Source organism: Cervus elaphus, chromosome 4 (assembly GCF_910594005.1).
Source record: "Cervus elaphus chromosome 4, mCerEla1.1, whole genome shotgun sequence".
Lineage (NCBI taxonomy): Eukaryota > Metazoa > Chordata > Mammalia > Artiodactyla > Cervidae > Cervus > Cervus elaphus.
In genome coordinates, this window is record NC_057818.1 from 4,415,075 (window position 1) to 4,439,288 (window position 24,214).

The following is a 24,214-nucleotide window of genomic DNA, read 5'->3' on the forward strand; positions in this document are numbered from 1 at the left end:
CCTGGTGGCCCCCACCCTGGGGTGGAAGACCCAGGTCACCAGCTGCTGCTCTTCCGCTGCCCCTGGGCACTGCCCCGAGGGGGCAGGGTGGGGACGGGCTCTGCCCGCCCTTGTTGCTCGGAGCAGTGGGAACTTGAGGGTGTTCTAGCCCAGTGAGGCTTAGTCTGGGGGCAGCGTGGGGGCAGCGCTGACCTTTTTCCTGCCCCCAGAGCTTTCAGGGCCTGCCCAGGTGTCAGCCAAAGCCCCACATCCGCTGCACACTGCAGTGCTGGGGGCAGGCACCTGCAACCTGTGCACACGCCCTCTCGGGGACACAGGCGTGGGCAGGAAGCAGCGTGACCGCAGTGGGTTCTGACGACGTCCTGTCTCGCGCGCTGTGATCCCGCTTGGTCCTCGCCGGGGTGGCAGTCGCTGGAGCCCCGGGTGGTAGCGGGTGAACGTCTGCTGGGAACCGGCTTAGTCTGACGTCGCCTCCGCTTGTCTCTGCCCGGCCACACAGCTGGAGCCTTCTCACCCGCTTCCACACAGTGTGGTTTTTGTTCACCTGACAGATGTTTTCAGGAGCCCACCCTGGGCCACCCTTGGGACATCGCAGTGGAGGCCTCCAGGGAGCGTGCGGCGGCGTGGGGGTGATACAGGCGCAGCGGCCATGGGTGCCGACGGGGTGCGGCTGGAGAGGGCTGGTGTCCCAGGAGGGTTGTCTGAGACAGTGCGAGGAATGGACCGACCTCAGGGAGGAAGCCAGCGCAGCCCCATGGGACAGGGAGGAGGAGGGTCGGCTTTCTCAGACAGTGCTGGTGGTTGGAGAAGCGACTTGCAGATACCGCCACCTGGGAGTCGTTGGTAACCTTGGTGAGGGCAGTTTGGGGGTTTAGAGTTGTTCAAGAGGGACTGTAAGGAGGCGGGGAGTGAAGAGGACCATTGCAGACAACTCTTTGCAGGTGCTTTTCATTGTACATGGGGCAGTTGCTTAAGGTGGAAGTGGAACTGAGAGAGGATTGTGGTAGGGGAGGTCTGGCCCGCACGTGCTGACTCAGTAGAGAGGGAAAATGCATTTAATGGAACTTGTTGTAAAGACCCTGATCATAAGGAAGAGCCCTGGAGGGCTTGGTTCCCTGTGTTTGTAATCTTTCTCTTGCTATCCAAATGGTTCGGAACTTTGGGGTTTTAAACCCAAACCCTTCTGATAGTCTAAATCTACAGATTCATACCCAAGGAAAACACTCCTATCATGTTGTTTAGGGAGGTTGATGGGTCCTCTGATGTCTGTTCCAGGAGCACCCAGGTCAAGAGGCTACACATCATATATGTTGCCAACACCGTCAGTCCCTGCAGGCTCTGGAAATGGTAGGAAAATGAGAGCCCCGTGGCCTTGCTTCTCTCTTCTTCCTGAGATCTCAGTTCCTTGAGGGTAGAGATGGTATAATGTTTTGCCTTGTTTCTTAAGCTTAGTGACTGGAGTAAGAGTGAGGGGACAGACTGCCTGCCTGCCTCGCTCGCGGCTCACCCTGCGTGAGAGCACAGAGCGGCTGGCCGTGCAGTCCTCACTGATGCCCGAGACAGGACACCACGCTTTGGTAACTTCCCGTCAAGCCGACAGCTCCCCTTTAACAAGTTGTTCCTTTGGGGAAATAACCTTGTCTCCTGTTAAATTTTGTGTTGGTTTCCTGTTATGGGTGTAACAAATGATCACAACACAAATTTATTGTCTTATGTTTTTGGAGGTTAAAATTCTTGAAATGGCCAAGGTGTTGCCAGGATTGCATTTCTTGTGGTGGTTCCAGAGGAGAAGCCATTTCCTTGCCTTTTGGAGCTTCTGGAGGCCACCCGCTCTCCTTGGCTCACGGCAACTTCCTTTGTCTTCAGAGCCGGCAGCTCCTACTTTGAAACGTCCCTCTGACGTCTGACTCCCTGGCTGTCTCCTTTACCTTGTGAAGAATCTGTGACCACATTGGGCACCCCCGAATGATCTGGGATAGTCTTCTGTTTTAAACCCTTAACTTATCCCATCTGTAAGGCCCTTTTCTCCATGCAAGATAATATTTACATAAAGTAACTGTGCTACAATAAAAAGTATATATTTATATCAAAAAGGTAACATTTGCAGCTTCCAGAGGTTAGGGTGTGGACACCTTGTAGGGACTGTTATTCTGCCAGCCAAACATTTCTATAGCTATTTACACATATATTCTCATTCAGAGGCTCGGTTGGTAAAATTATTCCTGGTTTACAGGTGAGAAAATGGAAGCTCAGAGAGGTCAGGTGATTTCCCCTTGGCTCCGAAATTCATGACTTGAGTGCTGGAATTCTGAGTCCTAACCACCTTGTTCCATTCTGCTTGGCTGCTCGTGTTTTAATTCTCATATCTTCCACGGATTTCAGTTAGTGATATTTGTCAGTATTTAGGTTCCTGAAATATTTGGGGAAGTTGATGTGCTGACTCAGTGAAATAAGGAAATGTCAAAACCTATGTAAATGAGGTTATCACGGCAAAAGATCAAAGTGAAGAAAGAATTTAATTCCAGTTTGCATGGCCTTCCCATTTCTCATCAGCATTCGTGTGTTAAGGTCCAGTACAGAGACTGCTTAGTGGCTTAATATTTTGTCTACTGACATATACTTGATTTTCATGTTACAGCATGTTACTAATATTTTGCTTGCCAGCCAGTCAGATTATGTATCATTAGGAGATCCCTGACTTTTTAAACCTTGGAACTATTATGAGGAAGATGAGGCGGTTTTGCCATGTTCCTGCTGCCACATTGGAGTCTCTTCCTTTGCCCTCCTTGCTCCCCCACACCAGCCTCTCCCATTTTTGTGTCCTATACTCCAAGGGGTCATTCGCTGCTTCAGGGACCTTAGAATTGATGGCCCTTCCTGCCTGTGCGTTGTGTCTGGAGGGTCCCTGGGAAATGCTTTTTCACTCACTGGTCAGTACCTCGTAGCTCTCTAGGGTCTCCTCATCTCTCTCTTTGTGGTACTCAAAGCTGTGGATGACAGAAAATCAAGGACTGAAGCATGAAGGTCTTCTCTTGCCCTGACAGTTCTCTTTCACAGGATTGATCACTCTTGAGCTCTCAAAACAACCTCACTCTATTCTTTTGGCTTCTTCCTCTTTAGATGCCATTTCAAAGCACAGTTGTGGCTGACAGGATCATGTCCGCCGAGTTCCTGCCTGCATCTCCTTCTGTGTTGGAGGTGCAGATGAGCAGCGGATGCCCTGCTGAGAAGGGGCCAGGTCTCTAGGCCCAGGCGAGACGCCAGCCAGCACTCATCCTTCCAGATAACCCAGCTCAGCCTGCCGCATGGCAGGGCCCGACCAGAGCTGATGGTTTCTATGGATCGCGTACAGCAGCGTGAGATCCGCATCCTGAGACGATACTGGGGGATGTGGAGGGGTCTTCTGGCAGACCTCCAGTGATGCGGAGGCCAGGGCTGTCAGCATGAGTAGGTGCAGGTTCCACAGTGCTAGGCAAATGGCGTTTTTCAGAATGAGCGGTCACTCAGATAAGAGTGTCATGTCCCTTTGCCGGATGAGTCAGATGCTGGCTGAACGTGATCTCGTGGTGTGTTCAAGCGTTTTCTTTCTTGTAAGTGAAAAATCTCTATCAGGCTTATGTGCATCAGGATGGACAGTGCCTTCAGAAACCCAGAAATAAACTCTTGGTCCTCCATGGATTTTATGCAGAAATTTCCATCTTTGTCCTTTTCTCTTTGCTAACTCTCCTTCTCCAACTCCACCTTCTCTCTCTCTCTTTCACACACACACCATTTTTTAAAAGTTACTTAAAAGTTGGAAATTTTAAGTATATTGATCAAGATCCCAGGACTTGGAAGAGTGTAGACTGACAATAGGGTGATTCCAAGCATAGACCCGTTTCTCTGGGAACGTCAGCTGAGGGCGCCTGTTAGGCGTGAGGGTAGACCTGCATGGCGCATGTCTTGCTCAAACAGCGTCCCCCTAGGAATCGGAAGAAGCGAGGCGCGCGTCTGCCGTCGCTGTGGGGGCAGTCCCCACGTCTCTGAGGGTGGTGACTGCCTTTTCTGCCTAAAACCCGGATGTTACGTTCCCTTTGTCTCTTCTGAGGTGGGGGGCTCCTTGGCCCCGCTTGATGCAGTTGAGTTTATGAGGAGAAGCCTGAGCAGTCCTGCCTGTTCTCAGATGTGCTCTGGCATTGCCCAGACTCCAGAAACTCCCTCTGGCCGCGGCTGTGGGTGCTGGGTCCAGGGGATGTGGGCCTGTGCTGTGTTGGGGCTTGGAATGGAGGCAGGACCTCCATTGGGAGGAAAGCTTGGTACTTGGCTGCGTAACTGGGCATTTCCTGGCCAGCCTTGTCTGTCCTATTGCCTAGCTAATAGATAAGCCTAATATCTAAGAATCTGAAGAAATTCTGCCTTGATCCTTTGGGTCCTGGGCCATCTTCCTCTTTCAACAGATGAGCTATCCTTTAATTAAGGCATCTCCAAACTAAAAGCCAGATGTTCATCTGGAGACCACATCCATACTTTGAGTCCTGATTGGCTGCCCCTAAACTTGGCCCGAGCATGCTAGCCGTGCGGTGAGGGGTTATCATTTGACAGTAATGTTTCCTGGCCAGTGCTTCAGGACTTGATCCCTCTCACACGGAGCCTTTCATCCTTTTTGTATTTGTCCTCGCTCAGGCCCAGGTCATCAGACTGTCATGCCCCTTCTTGCTTCTCTCCACCCAGTAATCCTTCTCCTAGATAGTCCTTCCAGGGCCTCTTTCTGGAAGAAGTGGGTTAGAGGGTCAAGGGGAACGGGACCAATTAACAGCATAGTTCCTGCTCCTGGCAAATGCTTTTCCCGCTTTTCTCTTGGCTGGAGTGATGCTGTTGGGCTGCACCTGGCAGGAGCGGAGCCCGGACTTGCTGTGGCCGTGGGCGAGTTTGAAGTCGCCGGGCACACGACCACATGCTCAGCCTGCAGCTCTTGCCTTTGTTCCCACAATAGGTACTCCATTGAGCCTGTTCTCATTTTTAGCCAATGAACGGGATAGATGTACTGATTGGGATTCAGCCTGTATATTTAAAGAATATTTATATATGCATTTTTCATACATCCATTGATTCTAAGGCACATACATTTCACAATTTAACAACTAAACACAATTTAACTCTAAAATTAGGATGTGTCCTATAGTCACATGCCCAAATTATAACTGACAGCTTTTTTCTCTCTCTTGGAGGTTCATAATGGTGCCTCTTAAAATTGATGGCAGAGGGGCGAAAAACTGAGAGAGTAGCATTGACATATATACACTGCTGTGTGTAAAATAGATAACGAGTAGAAGCCTGCCGTGCAGGTCAGGGAACTCGGCGCTGTGCTCTGTGGTGACCTGGAGAGGTGGGACCTTGGGGGACAGGGGGGAGGTTCTAGCGGGAGGGGATGTGTGTATACTTGCGGCTGATTCTACTGTTGAATGGTAGAATCTGGAACAGCATTGTAAAGCAGTTATACTCCAATTAAAAAAATAAATTGATGGCATCTTAGAGTCCACAAAAACACACTATCTAGGATCAGCTCATTTTTCACTTCTTTGCCCAAAGAATTTGTATATTTCCTCAAATAGGCAGATTTACTAGCGAGTCTCTGTGTATTCAAGTTGCGCTAGGTGCAGCCAAGTAAAATGGGCACCTCATATTTCACATGAGTTTGCTCTGCACAGAGCACTTGCATATCCACTGTTGGTTGGATTTTAGAATATATTGGAAAGAAGGCAGGGTGCTATCCTATGCATATATTACTGAGGAGCTTGTACAAGGCCACCTGGCTAGTGATAGAGAGTCTGTTTCTTCTGATCCCTAATATAATTTTCTTTCTTCCAGACCAGTCAGCCTAGAATCCAGAAACAGCAAAAATACACTGGTATGTTCTTCCTTGCTTAGAGTGGAGATCACTACTGAGAGAATCTCTATAGTAGGCAACAATTGGGGAATCTAAACACCCACAGAAGAAGATAGCTAAGCACAATATATTATTACTACAGAATGCAGAGGCATTGAAAATGACACATATGTGGACTGTTACTGATCCAAAGAGAATGTATATTTAAAAGAGGGAAATACGGATATCTGGGCAGAGAGGATTCTAATCAGAGTGCACGTCTCATTGCTTTGATTCTGCTGCCAACCGTTGACCTCTTCCAGCAAGCAGGGGCAGGCAGGGCCCAGAAGAGTCACAAAGGCTGAACTCCTGAGCAGATGCTAAGACAGAGAAGTTATGGAAGAGGAGACAAGAGACCCGGAAGATGGAACCAAGAACTTGACATACCAGTAGTAGGGGCACTCAAAGGAGAAAAAGGTAAAGGAAGGGGGTATCAGTGAGGACAGGTTAGAAATAGGTTAAAATATAATAGCAAACAGTCCACAAGGTCAGTAGTTTAACTCAACAAGTTTATTTCCCCCCCCATGATGCAGTAGCCAGTATAGGTATGGGACGAGGGGGTTTTGCTCGTTGTTATTCAGGAACAAAAGGTGACAGAGGCTTTGAATCATGAACTATTAATAGCACTTAAAGTTGGCTTGGAAGTGCATATATCACTTCTATTTTATTCACCAAAGCAAATCACAATCCCACTGTTAACTTCAATGGGAGGCATATATGTTCCTACCATACAGCTGGAAGGAGGAAAGCTAGAAATATTTGGTAAACGGCACTCCTGACCTACCATGAAGGGGAAAACTAAGATACATCTAAGAGTATCCCAGTAATATTGCTTAACTCTTAGGATGGAAAGAAGAATCTTTCAAGCTTTCAGGCCAAAGGAACATACCATTTACAAAGGAAAAAGAGCCACACTGGCATCAGATTTTCTATTTGCAACTCCAGGAAGCTAAAAAATGATAGAATTTTATCTGCAGACCACTGAGGAAGAAGGAAGGCAACTCAAGAATCCTATACCCAGGCAGACTTTTATCTAACATGATTCAGTTCAGTTCAGTTGCTCAGTCATGTCTGACTGTTTGCGACGCCATGGACTGCAGCACGCCAGGCCTCCCTGTCCATCACCAACTCTAAGAGCTTGCTCAAACTCATGTCCATCAAGTCGGTGATGGCATCCAACCATCTCATCCTCTGTTGTCCCCTTCTCCTCCTGCCTTCAATCTTTCCCAGCATCGGGTCTTTTCCAGTGAGTCAGTTCCTCACATCAGGTGGCCAAAGTATTGAAATTTCAACTTTAGCATCAGTCCTTCCAATGAATATTCAGGATTGATTTCCTTCAGGATTGACTGGTTTGATCTCCTTGCGGTCCAAAGAACTCTCAAGAGTCTTCTCCAACACCACAGTTCAAAAGCATCAATTCTTTGGTGCTCAGCTTTCTTTATAGTCCAACTCTCTCATCCATGTGTGTCTACTGGAAAAACTATAGTTTTGACTAGATGGACCTTTGTTGGCAAAGTCATGTCTCTGCTTTTTATTATGCTGTCTAGTTTGGTCATAGCTTTTCTTCCAAGGAACAAGTGTCTTTTTATTTCATGGCTGCAGTCACCAATCTGCAGTGATTTTGGAGCCCAAAAAAATAAAGCCTGTCACTGTTTCCCCATGTTTTGCCATGAAGTGATGAGAATGGATACCATGATCTTAGTTTTCTGAATGTTGAGCTTTAAGCCAACTTTTTCACTCTCCTCTTTCATCAAGAGGCTCTTTAGTTCTTTTTTTTCTGCCATAAGGGTGGTGTCATCTGCTTATCTGAGGTTACTGATACTTCTCCCAGCAGTCCTGATTCCAGCTTGTGCTTCATCCAGCCTGACATTTCACATGATATCCTCTGCATATAAGTTAAATAAGCAGGGTGACAATATACAGCCATGGCATACTCCTTTTCCAATTTGGAACCAATCCATTGTTCCTTGTCCAGTTTTAACTGTTGCTTCTTGACCTGCATACAGATTTCTCAGGAGATAGGTCAGGTGGTCTGGTATTCCCATCTCTTTAAGAATTTTCCACAGTTTGTTGTGATCCACACAGTCAGGTACTAAAAGTCTTAGCCATAGCAATTAAGCAAGAAAAGAAATAAAACACATCCAGTCTCAGAAAGGAAAAAACAAATTATCAAATGACAATTTTTCTAGCATTATATTATGAAAATTTCAAACATACAGAAAAGTTGAAAAGTTTAACTTATATATCTTACTTTTTGATGCATTTAGTTTTAATGTAGACATTAATACACTTCCCTCTAAATGCTTCATTCAGCCTATCATCAACTACAGTTCAGTATTTGTGTATCCTTTTTTCTGGTTGAGGTAAAATGTACAAGCAATGAAATCTCAAATCTTGAGTGTACATTCACAGAATTTTGACAGATACATGCATGTGTGTTACCTAAACCCTCCTCGTGACATTTTCATCACCCCAGAAGGTTCTCTGCCCCAACTGCTACCCCCTAGAGACAGCCACTGTTCTGATGTTTTCCACCATAGATTAACTTTCCCTGTTCTAGAACTTTGTATAATTCCTATTATATGTGCTCTTTAATGCGCTTCACTCAGCATGTTTTTAATAATCTTGTGTGTTCCATGTATCAGCAGTGTATGCTGCTTATTGCTGAGGAGTGTTCTAATTGCATTCCATGATTATATTACAGTTTAACTATCCATTGTATTGATTATCAGTTGAGTTTTTTCAGAGATTTCTTACTAAGAATAAAGCTGTGATGAATATTCTGAGACATAGTCATATAGACATGTTTTTGTTTCTTTTGGATAAATATTTAGACAGTAATTCTTGTGTTAGGAGGGCTTCCCAGGTGCTCTAATGGTAAAGAACCCGCCTGCCAGTGTAGGCGATGCAGGAGACACGGGTTCAGTCCCTGGTTCAGGAAGATCCCCTGGGGTAGGAATGGCAACCCACAGCAGTATTCATGCCAGGAAGATTCCATGGACAGGAGCATGGTGGGCCACCATCCGTGGGGCCGCAAAGAGTCAGACGTGATTGAGCAGTGGAGCGCAGCAGCCTCCTGGGTGAGGCTGTGTGTGTCTCCTAGAGAGAGCCGCCGGACCTCTTCCCAAAGTGACTGTCTTACGCTCCCTCCAAGAATATGAGAGTTCCAGTTGTTCCGTATCCTCACCAACATTTGTTGTCAGCCTTTTAAATTTGAATGTTTGACATTCTAATAAATGTATTTGAGTTCTCCAGAGAAACTGAACCAATGGGATATATAGATATACATATATATATATATAGGTGTGTATATATGGGGGGCAGTTTATTATAAGGAATTGGCTCATGCAGTGATGGTAGCTGAGAGGTCCTGTGATCTGCTGTCTGCAAGCTGAAGACCCAGGAAATCCCACCAGCTTTAGTTCTAGTCTGAGTGTGAAGGCCTGAGAACCAGGAGAAAACTGGTGTGTAGTCCAGTTCGAATGCAAGAGAGGACCAGTGTCTCCCAGGCAGAGAGCTCAGAATTTCCGTTCCTCTGGGTTTTATTCTCTGCAGGTCTTCCACAAAGTTGATGATGCCAACCCATACTGGGGAGGGCAATCTGCTTTACTCAGCCTTCAGACTCAAATGTTAATCTCATTCAGAAACTCCCAGATATAATGTTTACCAAATATCTGTGCACCCCATGACCCAGTAAACACAAAATTAACCAACACAACAGATATGTTAAGTACATACACAGACAGATGCACTCGGTATTAAATTGATTTTAAATGTCTATACTTGTGGCTGTCTCCTGATACTTGCTATGAGAATTCTGTCGGCGCCTGGGACAGTGGGTGAGCTCCAGACTCTAGAACAGAATTTAGAGGCTGAGTCCAGAAGAGACATGTCGAAAGAAGCCACAGTCAGAACTTGTGGGCCTTTCCCTAGTCCAGGGTGTTCTGCAGGAGAGGATGACCCAGACATCAACACTGAGGAACTGTGCGTTGGTTTCCAGTTATTTCTTTGATGGAGGGAGGGAGACAGAGATAGTGTGTGTTAAGAATGTGATACTTAGTCATCACATTCACATCACAGCACATACTTAGTGCTCTTGGGGACATGTTTCTTTGGTATAGAAAAATAAGTCATCCAGCGTTACCCCTTGGCCTTTCATTGTAATAAATCCCATTTAATAGAATTCATGTAGTCAAGTCTCATTTAACGGACATCAGGCACCACAAGAATGTGAGAGGGAGAAATCTGGGCCGGACACTCGGCCCTGGGTGGTAGGGACGCAGTGAGGGTGCTCCCTGCGCCCCTCGGTGGGAGGAACTCCTTCAGCCCCCCACCAGGACGGAGGGCCTGCCTGGCGTGGCTTCCTTCCCTGGCTGCTGCTTTTGCGTCTTCTCCCTTTAGGTGATCCCAGAGACAGGCAGAACTGGGGCAGGGCTAAAATAGCGCATCAGCTTAGAGGGAGGGTCTGGAAGGGAACTGGGGCAACGTGAGCACGCGTTCTGCCTGCCTGAGAAATCAGGTCTTAAAGGAGAAGGTTGCAGTTTTGGAAAATGAGAAAAGCTTTCCTTGGAATTGCAAGATAAATGCTGCAGAGGCCCGAGGGAGTTGTAACTTGAGCTGGTTTCCCCTGTCTTTCCTCAGTTGCTCTGCGGGTCAGACAGAAGCACCTGGGTCAAGTCCGAGGGGCCCAGTTAACCCCGTCCAGGAAGACTCTCAAAGCATGACCACGTGTGTGTTCCTGGGTCCCTCTTGGTTCTCTGCTGGGGGGCTCACTGACACCACCTCCCTTTAACCCAGGAGAGCAGGGGGACAGCCCCGCCCCAGGTGCAGGCTCGTCCTGTCCCCAGAGCTCCGATCTCCCGTCCAGTGAGGATTCCCCCCACTCAGGCCAGACACTTGTCAAACAACAGGAAGCAGCTGGGCTCTGGCCTTCACCTCTCTGTGTAACCCTGGGCTGATCCTGATGGCAAGAGGAAGAAGGAAGATGGAGTCTCCGTTAGGATCTCCCTCTTGGCTGGGGGTGGAAGGATCCTGTAAGCAGTGTTCGTTGGGTCGAACCCCAGCACAGGCCTGGGGTGGAGACGAGTCCCCCGCGGTGCTGTAGACGCCGGCAGAACAGTGCTGGGACGGCTCCATCCCCTGCCTCTGCCACAGCCTGGGGGGGCAGACACAGGCTTGGGAGCCGCTGGCAGAAGTGGCCGGCCAGCCTGAGCTAGCGGCGCCTCCTCCTCCCAGCAGATGTTAAAGACACGACGCGGGCAGGGCCCTTAGATTAGACAGGGGAGGGGGTGCAGCGGGCGCGTGCTGTCTGCTCACCCCGCTTCCTGGGCTCGCTGGGCAGAGTCCTCAAGACTCCCACCTGGAGCTGGCTTCCCCGTGAAGGGCAAGAGAGCATCTCTTTCCCAAATTTCCTGAGTGCTGAGGTCGCATGAAGCTGACGGAAATCATGTCAGTTGGCTGACTTCAGGGACCTCTGTTTGATCTTTGTTTGCTGGGCTGATTTTAGTTCAGTTGGGACTTTTTTTTGAAAGTGGTATCAAAATTTCCTAGTTCTTTTTTTTTTTTTTTTTTAACTGTCAGATGGCTCATAAAGATCATAGTGCAGGGGGCAGGAGTTCAGTCCCTGGTCAGGTAACTAAGACCCCACATGCTGCAGCGGAACTCAGCCCGACTTCGGGGCAACTAGAGAAGCCCTCGCAGCAACGGAGACCCAGCGCAGTCAATAAAGATAAAAGAGGCATTTCAACATCAGCCATTTCACATAAAAAAGATCACAGTACGTGTCATCCGTAGGGCTGTTGATGCTGAGCCGTGACTGGACAGCTCCGAGCAGCGCCTGGGGCAGCAGGGCGTTGGTGTCCATCCCGATCATCCGGACCTTTCGGGAAGGGAACTGGGGTCACTAGTCCCCCCAACCCCCCAGGCTCTCCATATTTTACCTTTTGCCCTTCACTTTCCATTTAAAAGGTAGTTTGCAAACTCAGCATCTTACAACCAATGCTACAGGCTCAGTGCCAAGTGGAAAGCAGAACTCGGTCCTTCCGTATTAACAGAACTCCCAGGGAAACAAAGTTATCACTTGGTAGTTTGTGGGATTATCCAGGACCGCGGTTGCTTCAGGAGGCATTGCTGGGGCGATGTGGAAGCCTTGAGGTGGATGTTTGAGGATGCCTTGTGTGTCTGCGTAGCGTTTCACATCCCTCACATTGCCGTGTGACCCTCCTGTGCTGGCCGGCCTGTCCCGCGGTCCCGGGAACACGGCGCTTGCTGGGAGGCGAGACTCCCTGGCTGTTGGGTGCCAGCCCTGGCCCTCTGGCTGCGTTACCTTGGGCACGTGACCTACCCTGGTGTCCTCTTCTGCAAAATAAGAGTTAGTGTTAATGCTGACCTGCCTCATGTTCCCAGCAAATGAGACGACCTGTAAAGCTGCCCAGATCACTGAAAATGCGGTTGATCTTGACCTGCGTGAGTGGGTGCCTTAGAGGTTGGACAGGGACCTGGTGTGTCCAGTTCCATGTCGGCTGTTCAGAAAGCACCATGCACAGTGCTCCGAAGCCCTGTGCTCTGAGGAGATGGGCCCAGCAGGGATGGCCGTGGTCAGCCCCAGCACGCTCGCGTGACCTGGGGCCGAGGTGCCCTCTGGTCCGTGCCCCCATCCCTCACCCCCCTTCCTTCTTCCTTCTTACGCACTGCCTGGCCTGCTGGTGGTGTGCCTTTGTTCAGCGCCTTTTAGCCCGCTTTCAGATTTCTTATTTGATCCTCCAAAGGGAGGTAGATGTCTCTCTTTTTCAGATGAGGAACTGAGGTCCAGGGAGAGTAGACCACTTGCTAAGGTCTTGAGGCTGGAAAACCCGGGTCATCTTGGCCTTCCCCACTGACATAACAACAGACCCTGAGGTTTATTGTTTTTTTAGCCTTACACACGCACAGACAAACGCAGAGGTAGGTGATGGAAGCAGTACTGACCCTGCTTTCATTAGAATATAGGTCTCTCCCTACTATAGGTGCTTCCTCCAAGACCTAGTATTTCCCAGCCCACCTCTTTTTGAAAACTCTGTTCTGAGGTGTGTTTCCCAACACCACCAAGCAATTAACTTAATTCTGAGGGTATCTACGTGGAGATGGCATCCGATCCCACAGGCTCAGCCCCACAGGACGGCCCCCACTTCCAAGGCCAGTCACAAGCCCGGGTTGTCACCTCCACTTCTGTCCAGCTGCCTGTTAATTGGAGGTTCCCATGCCCCCTCCATCACGTATGTTTAACATGCTAGAGTAGCTCCCAGACCTCAGAGACATTTCACTCACTAGACCAACGGTTTATTATGAAGAGATGTAACTCAGGAACAGCCCAGGGAAAGAGGTGCACAGGGCCAGGTGTGGGGAAGGAACTCAGAGCCACACTGTCTCCCCGCACACCACTCTCCCCAGACCTCTAGCCAGAGAGCTCTTAGACCCCCTGCTTGTGGGGTTTAATGGGGGCTTCATCACATAGGCATGATCGATGAAACCCCTGGCCACTGGTGACTGGTCCAGCCTCTGGGTCAGGGGTGGGGCTGGAAGTTCCAGTCCTCTCATCACATGGTTGGTTCTCTTGGCAACCGGACATCCTTAGGGACTTTCCAAAAGTCACCTCATTTACATAGACTGTGGTGCAGTTGAAAGGGGATGGTTATGAATAAAAAAACACTCCTTTAATCCTTTCACCTTTGTTTCTGGAACTGTTTTCAGGAAGTGATGACAAAAGACCAAATGTTATCGGCCTTAACGTTAGAGGATTCCAAGGGTTTTAGCTCTGTGTCAGAAACAGGACAAAGGCCAAATGTATACTTCTGATGAGAAATCACATCATCACACCTGCAGTCAACTCTTACTAATGGCAAGGACTTTAGGTTGGAAGCTAAGAAATCTGATTCTGGTCTCAGCTCGGCCCCCCACTTGTTTGACTCTTGGCCTCCTGGCATCTCTTTCTTTATCTGTACAATGAGAGGATCCGCCTAAACCTGTGAATCTCATCTTGTTTTTTCCTAGGACATAAATGTCCAGTGACGTTTCCTTGTAGATCTTTCTTGTGGGGTGTCCCTTTTTCGCAGCATCGTAGCTGTAACTTGACCGACCCTTCTCCTATACTCAGGGAATCACGGTGGGGTGCGAGGGTTTGAGCGATGCTATTGTAACAACCAGGCCTGTTCTGAGTGATCAGAGAAGTGAGTAATGTACACGGTGAAGGGCTTTTCTTTAGTGAGCAGTCACTCACCACCTCCGCTGGCTGCATTGGGACGTGGTGTCTGAGGACCTGTCAGGTCCATCCTGGCCTCCCCTCAGCCCTGCGCCCTCGGCCTGCAGACAGGGGCCTAACTTGGCAAGTTTAAAGTGAAAACATCCTGTAGTCACTTAAAGCATTGCAAAACCTTGGTCTTTTGAGTCAGAAAGAAGGGTGAACAACTGTCCCAGTGACTGGTCATTCTGTGGAATGTTATTTAGTACAAGTATTGGTGTGTTTGCGGGGCACAGGCCTGAGGACAGATTCAGGGGGACAGAGGGACTGAGGTTAGAGGTGAAGAGCATTCTCACCGTGCCAGACTCGAGTTCATGACTCACCTGTACTAGGACGCGCGATGGACCCTCCCCCTCACGTTTCTTTTCTGTGTTCTGGTTTTGTCTTTAATGGATTCATCACCACCCAGAGATCAGAAAATATAGCCCTTTCTCAAAGCTCAGCCAGAGTCCTTGAGATGACAGCACTTCCAGGACTTTTTAGCCAACGCACGTAGACCGAGTATCTCTGAGGAAAGGGGCTGGGGGAATGGGTTTGGTGCCGGGAGTCTGAGGTCCACTTTGCCCTGAGTGGCCCAGACTGTGTGTGTTCTGTCTGGTTCTGGAGCTCAGAGCCCTGTCCCTGAAGAGAGGAGGGTTCGGAGAAGACTTCATGCCAAGGGCTTGTGCCCTGCCCTGGAGCCGGCCCACTTCCTGTCTCAGCACCACCAGCTGTCCGGGTCAGGGGCTGCCCTGCAGAGCGAGCGAGCCCCCTCGGGAAGGACACTGGGGAAGGTGTGAGCTCCTCTTTTCCATGAACCCTCTCCTCATGGTACATACTGCTCCTGCGTCCAGTGAAACTGTGTGTGGACATTTAGGCTGAAAATAAACAGAAGGGTCAAATCTTCACAACAGTATTTAGACGTCCTGCATTTGACCTGGAAACTGCAGACTGGGAAAGTAGGGGTTATGGTCGCATAAGAGAAACACTGTGGTGTTTAAAATTTGATGTGGACAAATAAATAGACAACTTTTCAGTCTTTTTAGTAGAATGAAAGTGAAGTCATCTATTTGAAAAAAGTATTTTTTATGTTTTTTTTGCTGCACTGTGCAGCTTGTGGGATCTTAGTCCCTGAGCAGGGATCAAACCTGGGAAAGCAGAGTCCTAACCACTGGACCACCAGGGAATTTCCCATTTGTTCTGTTTTTAAATATTTATTTATTTGGCTGCACCAAGTCTTCATTGAGGCATGTGGGATCTTTACTTTCAGCATGCAAGATCTAGTTCCCTGACGCAGAGATCGAATCCAGGCCCCCTGTACTGGGAGCACAAGTCTTAGCCAGCAGAGCACCAGGGAGGGCGTTCCCCCTTTGGAAAGTAATTTTAATAAAAGTAAAATGGGAGAAATTGGAAAGATTTGTATTTGTAAAAATCTATATTTATCTGTAAAAATAGGTCAAAAAATAATTTATAAAAAACAATCAAAGGACTAAGTTTGCATGATGGAGTTCAGCTCAAAAGATTCTCCGCCAAAATATCCAGTGCTGATACAGTTTGATGAAACACCCCAGGTGTGTAATAAGTAAACTTCCTGGAGAATAAAGCGGCAGGGTCCGTCACCTGTGGTTGTGAAAGAGCCGCCACCCTTGGAGGAGTAAGGCCAAGGCATGTGTGGCATTCGGGAGCGCTCTGCAGGGCCACCCCGCTGCGCACACACTCCCCAGGGACAGCTGTGGGAGCCGCAGGAGGGAAGGTGCTCGGGCTGAGGGGCGGAGGTGCCCACACCTGTAGGGCTTCCTTCCCCAGGCGATCAAGCTACGTGGTTTGAGGGCCACAGAAGGATGTTAACTCTGTTATTCAAAGACAGACTGTTCAGTCACCTTGATTTGATCAATGCCTCCCTGTCCCCACTGCCCACTAGACCCCCTTGGGAAAGGATCTGAATGCAAAGAAAACTCAAGTTGGCTGCCAGAGACAGCTGGTAGGCTTTGGAAAGGGGCATGACAAGGGTGTTCAGTTCATTTCAGTTCAGTTGCTCAGTCTGTCCAACTCTTTGCGACCCCATGAACCGCAGCACACCCGGCCTCCCTGTACATCACCAACTCCCAGAGTTCACCCAAACCCATGTCTACTGAGTCGGTGATGCCATCCAACCATCTCATCCTCATCCCCTTCTCCTCCTGCCCTCAATCTTCCCAGCATCAGGGTCTTTTCAAATGAGTCAGCTCTTCACATCAGGTGGCCAAAGTATTGGAGTTTCAGCTTCAGCATCAGTCCTTCCAGTGAACACCCAGGACTGATCTCCTTTAGGATGGACTGGTTGGATCTCCTTGCAGTCCAAGGGACTCTCAAGAGTCTTCTCCAACACTACAGTTCAAAAGCATCAATTCTTTGGCACTCAGCTTTCTTCACGGTCCAACTCTCACATCCATACATGACCACTGGAAAAACTATAGCCTTGACTAGACAGATCTTTGTTGGCAAAGTAATGTCTCTGCTAAGGGTGAGCCTCCATGAAAAAATGGGAGTTGGAGGCTATAACAAAGAAACGAAATGTTGCTTGCCTTAATGCAGAAGTCAGTTGTGAGATGTATCTAGACTATCATTCCCCATGTTGATTCTGAGCCCACATGGCCAGAGTCACCCAAGAGTTTCCACCTTTATTATGGATATGCTTGGTGTGGGGAAACAAAACAAAACATTTCATTCTGTTCTCTCTTCTTTCAGGTTTCAAGTGCCCCATTTGCTCCAAGTCCGTGGCTTCCGATGAGATGGAAATGCACTTTATAATGTGTCTGAGCAAACCTCGTCTCTCCTACAACGGTGAGGGCTTGGGGGGGGTGGGTGGCCTCTGGGCAGCTTCTGCACCCTGCCTCTGAGCAGGAAGGGCAAGGGGAGTGGGGCAGGGCGGGAGTCCCTCCGGAGGCTAGTGCACCCTGTCCTTTCTTCTGCCTGCTTAGTTCCTCTCGTGTCTGGTCGGGAGACAGGCCTTGGTCACCCACAGCTGAGAGCGGAGGGTCCGTGGGAGCACCAGCTCTCGTGGGGAAGGGGAGTCCGGGCTGAGCTTTGCACGACCTGCTTAAGCCTGACTGTCCAGGGCAGAATAGATGTGATGTGTGGACACCTCTGGGGACTAAGAACTGACCCGCCACCTGGGGGCTGAGCATGAGTACATCGGGGGACTCCATGAAACCCAAGTCCCCTGCCACGACAGCCCGTGGACAGAGTGAAAGCTAACACCTGCCTAGTGTGCTGTGGCGAAGACGTGCGTGCGTGCTTGGTTGCTTCCGTCGTGTCCAACTCTTTGGGGCCCCGTGGACTCTAGCCCACCAGGCTCCTCTGTCTCTCCGGGCCAGAATACTGCAGTGGGTTGCCATTTCCTAGGGATCAAACCCAAATATCTTGCCTTGGCGTGGGTGTGCCCATGTTGCCCTCGGTGTCTTCCGGGCCTCACTCAGCCGCACTCAGACTGAGAGTCCCCTTGGAGGGAGCAGAGGTTAGCCAGCCAGCCGAGGCCTGGCCATGCCTGTTCTTGGTCTGTTCCCATTTTCTCCCTCCTCTAGCTGAAAAGCCTTCCCTGGTGGCTCAGACAGACGGTAAAGTAACCACCTGCAATGTGGGAGACATGGGTTTGATCCCTGGGTTGGGAACATCCACTGGAGAAGGGGGAACAATATTCTTTCTGGAGAATTCTGTGGACAGAGGAGTCTGGTGGGCTACCGTCCATGGGGTTGCAAAGAGTCGGACGCGATGGAGCAACTTTCACTTTCACTTGGGAGCTTCCCTCGTGGCTCAGGTGGTAAAGAATTTGCCTGCAGTGTGGGAGACCCGGGTTTGATCCCTGCGTTGGGAAGATCCCCTGGAGGAGGAAATGGCAACCCACTCCAGGATTCTTGCCTGGAGAATCCCATGGACAGTGGAGCCTGGCGGGCTACAGTCCATGGGGTCTCAAAGAGTCAGACACAGTTGAGCGACTGACATACACACAGTTGCAAAACCATCTCTTTGGGGCCAGGGGAGGGGAGGGTGTGCGTGAGAGGGTGTGTGTGTGTGAGTGTGAACGGGAGGACCTTTTTTGCAAAAGCCAGTCCTTAATCACCGGAGGCAAAGAGCAGCATGTTGCTTCTGGTCCCATCAATGGAATTTGTCTTAAGGTGAAGAAGGTGTCCCACCCCTCTGCGTGTACTGTTAACACGTGCAGTCTGTCTAAGGACACCTAAACCTTCCAGGCTTGAGGAAGGTATTTGCCACCTGGGGTCTGTATATGGAGTGTGAGTCTCCAGGGCTGGTCTGGGGCCTGTTCTGAGATACAGAAAGGAAGATTCACTGAAATTCTTGGTCACTCCCGGGAGATTGCCCATCTACACACACACACCCTTTCTGTAGATGCTAGCACCAATTGGGGAAATGTTTAGGAAATTGATAGCAGTTATGTAAGGTGAAATTTAGTTAACCACCAAAGAGGGGGGGAGGAAAAAAGAAACCTCCTAAATGAGGCTGATAGAAAGTAGTATTTTTCTTTTTATGAGGGTTGGCCTGAGCCGTAGGTTGGAAGGCCTCCAGTAGCCGCCTGCCAGATTTTTTTTTAAAAAGGCCAGTTTAGGAAAGGCAAGACTAGTTTAACTGGTTCACCTAGTGCTCAGGAGAAGACCAGGAGCTGGTGCTCCCACACGGGAGTCGGGGTGACCCGGTGGCCCGGTGGGGGTGCACCCAGAGCACAGAGTCTCCTGTCCTCTTTTCTCCTCTGTGGGTAGCTCTGAGCCCAGGATGGATGCCTCAAGGGTGAGGATGGAGTCGGGGGACCCGTTTGCTTGGATACATGTGTCCAGCTTGACGGGATCTTAAAATTTCTCTCCCTTTCCAAGGTCTCTCTGTGGTTCTGAGACTGGGGCAAGTCGCATCCTCAAGAACATGCACTCAGGTTTTGACCATCATGTTGGTCAGCCAGTAGAGTGAATCTGGAGGTGAGGGGCCTGGTTCTGCCGCGAACAGAAGGGTCACAGTCCTAGGACTGAGGAGGCCCCAATTCCATGACCAGCAGGGCTCCTTGGCTCTGGGAGAGCCTGGCGTGTGGCAGGCTCTTTTGCCAGCAGTATTGAGCGAGCTTGGTGGCTGTCAGAGCAGCTTTAAAAGCCCTGTCTGCTCAGCTTTCTTCTGGGGCACAGACCCATGCCCTGCTTCTTAGGTCCTGCCTGCCCACCCCTCCTCTCTGCCAAAGGTCATCACCTCCAGCTAAATGCTAAATGTCACACAAGATTTCTTTAAAGGAAAGGGACTCTGGCTGCCCTCAAAGCAGGGGTGCCTCCTGCTCGTTTACCCACCGCCAGCAGACCTGTGCCATGGTGCTTGTTTGGCCTGTGTCTCTGCTCGGCCTGTGTCTCTGCTCTCAGGGACCCCGTGGTTGGGATGGAAGTGCCTTTTCTTGGGCCTTGGGGAGCCAGGTTCTGGCTGGGGAGTTTGCCCAAGCCAGTGGGGGCACTGCTGGGAGCTATTACTGATGCTAGTAGCGACTGAGTCTGACGGCCTGGGGTCTGCCTGGGGGTGTCTATGCAGGCTCCATTCCTGTAGGGGGAACGGCAGGAGAGGGCTCCTGGCAGCCGGTGCATGAGGCGTGGGGGAGAGGGAGCCCTGGGGAGACGGGGCTGAGGGGCCCCCCAGGGCAGCCTCTGTGAACTTGAAGCCCCTCGGGCCTGAGGGCCCCCCTCCACTTGTCATGATGGAAGCCCAGCCCGCCTGGGCAGCGCTGGCAGTCCCACCGGGCGACGTCGGGCCTGCGCTCCCTGCAGCCAGGCTCCTGCCCCCACCCGGAGGGCGGGCCGGAGCCTTCAGTGAGATGGGTGCTGGTTTCCAGCCCCAGAGCAGAGACTGTCGCCTAGTCTCTGAAGGACAGGAGCAGGTTGGCCAAGTGGAAGGAGCAGCGCAGGGGTCCTGGCCGCTTACCCGCGACCTCAGCTGCAGCCCTGACCCTGCAGGGTCTTCAGGGTTCAGCGGGCTGTGTGTGTGACACTTGTGGCGTGCAGCTGGCCCCAGAGAAGCGAGGGCTCCCTCTTCTCCTCCTCCTCAGCCGCTCCTCTTTGATGAACAGCAGCTGTCGGGGACCAGACCAGGCAGAAGTGCGCCGTCACCTCCCACCTCCTCCCTGGCAGCAGGAGGGGAGCGCACTGCCCACCACCCTGGGCTGCTTCTCTGGTCTGCGTTGGAGCTGAGCGTTGGCCCTGTCAGCACCACCCCTCGCCTGGCTTTGCACACGGTGTCAGGAAGCTGGGGCTTGTGGGGCTTGAGGAGAAAGAACAGCTTGGTTCTGTGTTCTCATGGACCAGGATCGGTCAGGCCCCCCTGCTCTGGGGACCTCGGGGTGCCCAGCCCAGAGGCATCAGAGTCCATCTGCATAGTAATCTCAGCGTGGCTCGGGGTCCTCTCCTTTGGACGGCGAGGTCCCCTGGCAGCTGGCGGTGGGCTCCCAGCATGACAGAGCAGAAGTCCTGTAGGATCTGGGTGGTAGGCAGGCTTTAGCTTCAGCCGTGTTCCCTCCCCTGCTGGGCACCCAGGGACACCTGGGGCTGCTGATTCCTAGTGCCCGGGGGATTGGGACAGGAAGTTTTACTCAACCCACTCAGACCTGTTGCTGGATTTGGGCTCTTCCTGCCTTCCGCGGTGGGGAGATGCTGCTTCCTGGGCTCTGTGCTGTGTGTGGGCACTGCCTGCTTCCCCGAGCTCCCAGGGTCCCTGGCCCGCTCCCATTCACGAGCTCTCTGACCTCAGCAGGGTGTCTGGTTCTCTGGCCGCATTGTCCCCGTTTGCCAATCAGGAATAAAACCAGGTGTCTGCCTGGCTCGTAAGATCCTGCTGCTCATGGAACACACGCACACATGAAATCTGAGTGTGTATCACTGGCCGTGTCCACGATCAATTAAAATGTTTCAGGAGTGAGGAATTCTCCAGCTTCAGGCTCTGCTCTTTTCACATCTGGAAGCCAGCTTCTGGATATTTCTTCTGTGGTTTTGAGAACGTCTGGGTAGCCTTTTGCTGACTTCACCTCTTTTCACCTGCCTTTCAAATACTAGAGTTCACCTGCTTCAGTCGTCTGCCCTCTCTGGGTTTGTCCAAGCTCTGTATCCCCCACCTCCCGCTGTGGCCCACGTCTCTCCTCTAAACCCCAGATCTGGACCTGAGTGGACTCCGGGAGGTTTCCGTGGCCGTGTCCCCGGGGAGACTCCTGCTCAGCACCTCCCACCCAGCGCTGAGTTCATTGTTCCCGTCCCAAGCTAGCCCTCCTCCTGGGCTCCCTCTTGTCGTGACGAGCGGTTCCCCCCCGCCCCCTGTTTGCCCAGCTGCCCCAGTTTGTGTCATCCTCCCGCCCCCAGTGCTGGCACTGGCCTTGAGTTCCCCTCTGCTGCGGTGCTGCGTCAGCCTCCGGAGCAGGCTGCCCCCCACCCCTCCCAGGGCTCTTCTAGCCACTCCCAGTGGTTTCAGAAGGCCAGATGTGATCAGAGCATGACTCCAGGGCCCCTCTTCGTGCCAGAGGAAGCCCAGGCCACGCAGCAGAATGCAGGTCCCAAGCCCGTCCTTAGGACGTTGGTCTCACCTCCCCCCATGGCCCCACGACTCTGCAGCAGCGTCCTTCCCGCCCAGGTGCACAGACGCTGTCCCCTCGCCTGGAACACCCCTCCCTGATCCGTCCCCACCCCACCCAGGCATCTCCCACACTTCTCACATCTGGATCTGTGTGCGTCCTAAGACTTCCAGGAATCTCCGTGCTGTTCATTTCCGTCTTGTTCAGCCGCCCCTGCTGGGCTGTGAGTTTCTTGAATCCTGAGACCATGGCTTATTCTCTTGAGTCGCCAGTGCCCAGAATGTCACAGGAATGTCCTAGAGGGTGTTGGTTTGGCCCCCGGCTCTGCTTCTCCTGTTGTGTTTATGGCTTCACCCAGGGCCGTGGTGCACGGCAGCTTCCTTCCATTCATTCTTTTCTGGTGGGAGCGTAAGGTGTCTTTTTTTTTTCAAGCTATTTAATTGAGTTAAAATGTGTTTAACACGCAAGTAACAGTGTGACAGCATTTAGGACATTCACAACATCGTGCAACCACCGTCTCTGTCTAGTCGCAAACATTTCATCACCCCAGCAGGACCTCGTTGTATGATTCCACTTAAATAAAGGATCTAAAGGAGTCAACAGTCAACTCCATAGAACTGGAGAGCAGAAGGGTGGATGGCAGAGGAGAGCGAAACAGGCAATTGCTATTCAACAGGTAGAAAATTTCAGTTACGTAAGATGAATGAGGCTAGAGGTCTGCTCTGCAACATGATGCCTATAGCAGTAGTGTACTGTACTCTTACATTTTTATCAAGAGGGGACATCTCATGTTACCACAAAAAAAAGAAAAAGGAAAATCCCTTACTCATGAAGCACTCACTCTCCAGTGCCCCCTGACCTAACTTTGTCTCTAAATTTTCCTCTTCTGGGCATTTTGCATAAAGGGAATCATACAGCCGGTGGCCTTTTGCGTCTAGCTTCCTTCACTGGGCGCCGTGTTTTCGAGGTGCGTCCATGTTGCAGCCCGCATCAGCCCTTCACCTTTCCTGGCTCAGCGATACTCCATTGCGTGGGTCCACACGGTTCATTTCTCCATCAGCTGGTGGACATTTCCCACTCGCTGTTGTGAGTAATCCTGCGTGCACTTATATTGGCTAGAGTGCCTGTTTTTACCCCTCATTCTTGCCTAGTCCAACTCTCCATCACCATTTTTTTCCTGGAACCAGAAATCAGAGTCCCTGGCCTGTGTGTGTGTTTAGGGGGAAAGTCTGTCCAGGGAGCCAGTTTGTCTCCTGCTGCCCAGCTCCCAGTGTCTCCCTCCCCCGTCCATTTTCAGCCTCTGTCTCCTGGGCTGCGTATTTGGTGATTAACCCCATTTTGTCCTCAGATAGTTGGCGTGTGGTTTACATGTCTGGTGTCCGCAGTGAGGACCTTCACGTCAAGGTCCACCGCGGACTTTGGCCCACTCAGGCGGCCTATGCCGTCTCAACCGGCTCTCAGACCCCTGCCAGCTGGCGACTGACCCCCATCCTCTCCCACTGTCCCCTCTCTGCAGATGACGTGCTGACTAAAGACGCGGGTGAGTGTGTGATCTGCCTGGAGGAGCTGCTTCAGGGGGACACGATAGCCAGGCTGCCCTGCCTGTGCATTTATCACAAAAGGTACGCGGGAGCCGGCAGGCCCAGCTCAGCCACGCCCAGACACCAGAGGGCTCCTTCCCTGTGGTGGGAGCAAAGAGCCGGCCGTCACAAGGACCCTGAGCGGGGTCGAGGCAGAGGCCGGCAGGCGGGGACGTCTGGACGCGGGGCGCAGAGCCGCGGAGGCCGGTAGATCCCTAGCCCCCTGGAAGGTTGGGTCTCCGTGCGTCTCCACGAGCCCCACCCCTGCTCCGCAGTGTGCAGACCCTGGTCTGTGTCGCGGGGCCAGCAGGGAGGGAGGTGCTGGCTGCCCCGCCCCGCCCCTCAGCCCCAGGCCCCGCCCCTCTCTCCGGAGGCCCGCGGGCGGGAATATTCACTACCTGTGAGGCGGGCGCCGCCGTAATTAGCAAGGCTGAGATTTGTCCTCGGGCTCCAGCTCGAGCCTCATTCTTGTTTCCAACTGGAGAAAGACGCCTCACTCCGGACGGGAGGCCGCCCCGTGCCACCCGTGGCCGCCACTGCTCTCGGCCCCTCGGGCCGTGGAGCTGCTTCCTGACGCAGGCTTTCCTGAAGCCTAACTGGGGCCGACGGCCACGGGGCCGCACGCCGATGTGGCTGGTGCGGGGAGGGTCTAGGCCCGGGCCCAGCGCCGCCAGCGTCCCGGGAGGCGCTGACTAGAACCCGGGACGGGACTTCTAGCTCTGGGGGAGACGTACGCAAATAGCCGGTCTGGTTCCTTCGCAGAAAGCCATCCTGGGGCCGTTTCTGCCCCCTCCCGGCTTGGACAGCCCTTTCTGTGACTCCAGGACTTCACTGCCCGCCTTTGCCTGGCGCTCCTCAGTCCCTCCCCGGGCCACCTTCTCCCGGGAGGGCTGGCTGCTGGC

General features: G+C 51.5%; 1 protein-coding gene across 4 annotated transcripts in view; it reads left to right on the forward strand.

The window, feature by feature from the left end:
• ZNRF1 (zinc and ring finger 1) overlaps nucleotides 1–24,214 on the forward strand; it is an 83,895-nt gene that overhangs the window by 57,001 nt on the left and 2,680 nt on the right. For all 4 annotated transcript variants that reach the window (XR_006340424.1, XM_043898058.1, XM_043898059.1 and 1 more), the window contains exons 2-3: nucleotides 16,887–16,982; nucleotides 23,249–23,354. Coding sequence is in view for 3 of the 4 variants with exons in the window: in XM_043898058.1 (XP_043753993.1) it covers nucleotides 16,887–16,982; nucleotides 23,249–23,354 (202 nt within the window). In the remaining variant the exon portion in view is untranslated. The remainder of the gene's footprint in view (nucleotides 1–16,886; nucleotides 16,983–23,248; nucleotides 23,355–24,214) is intronic.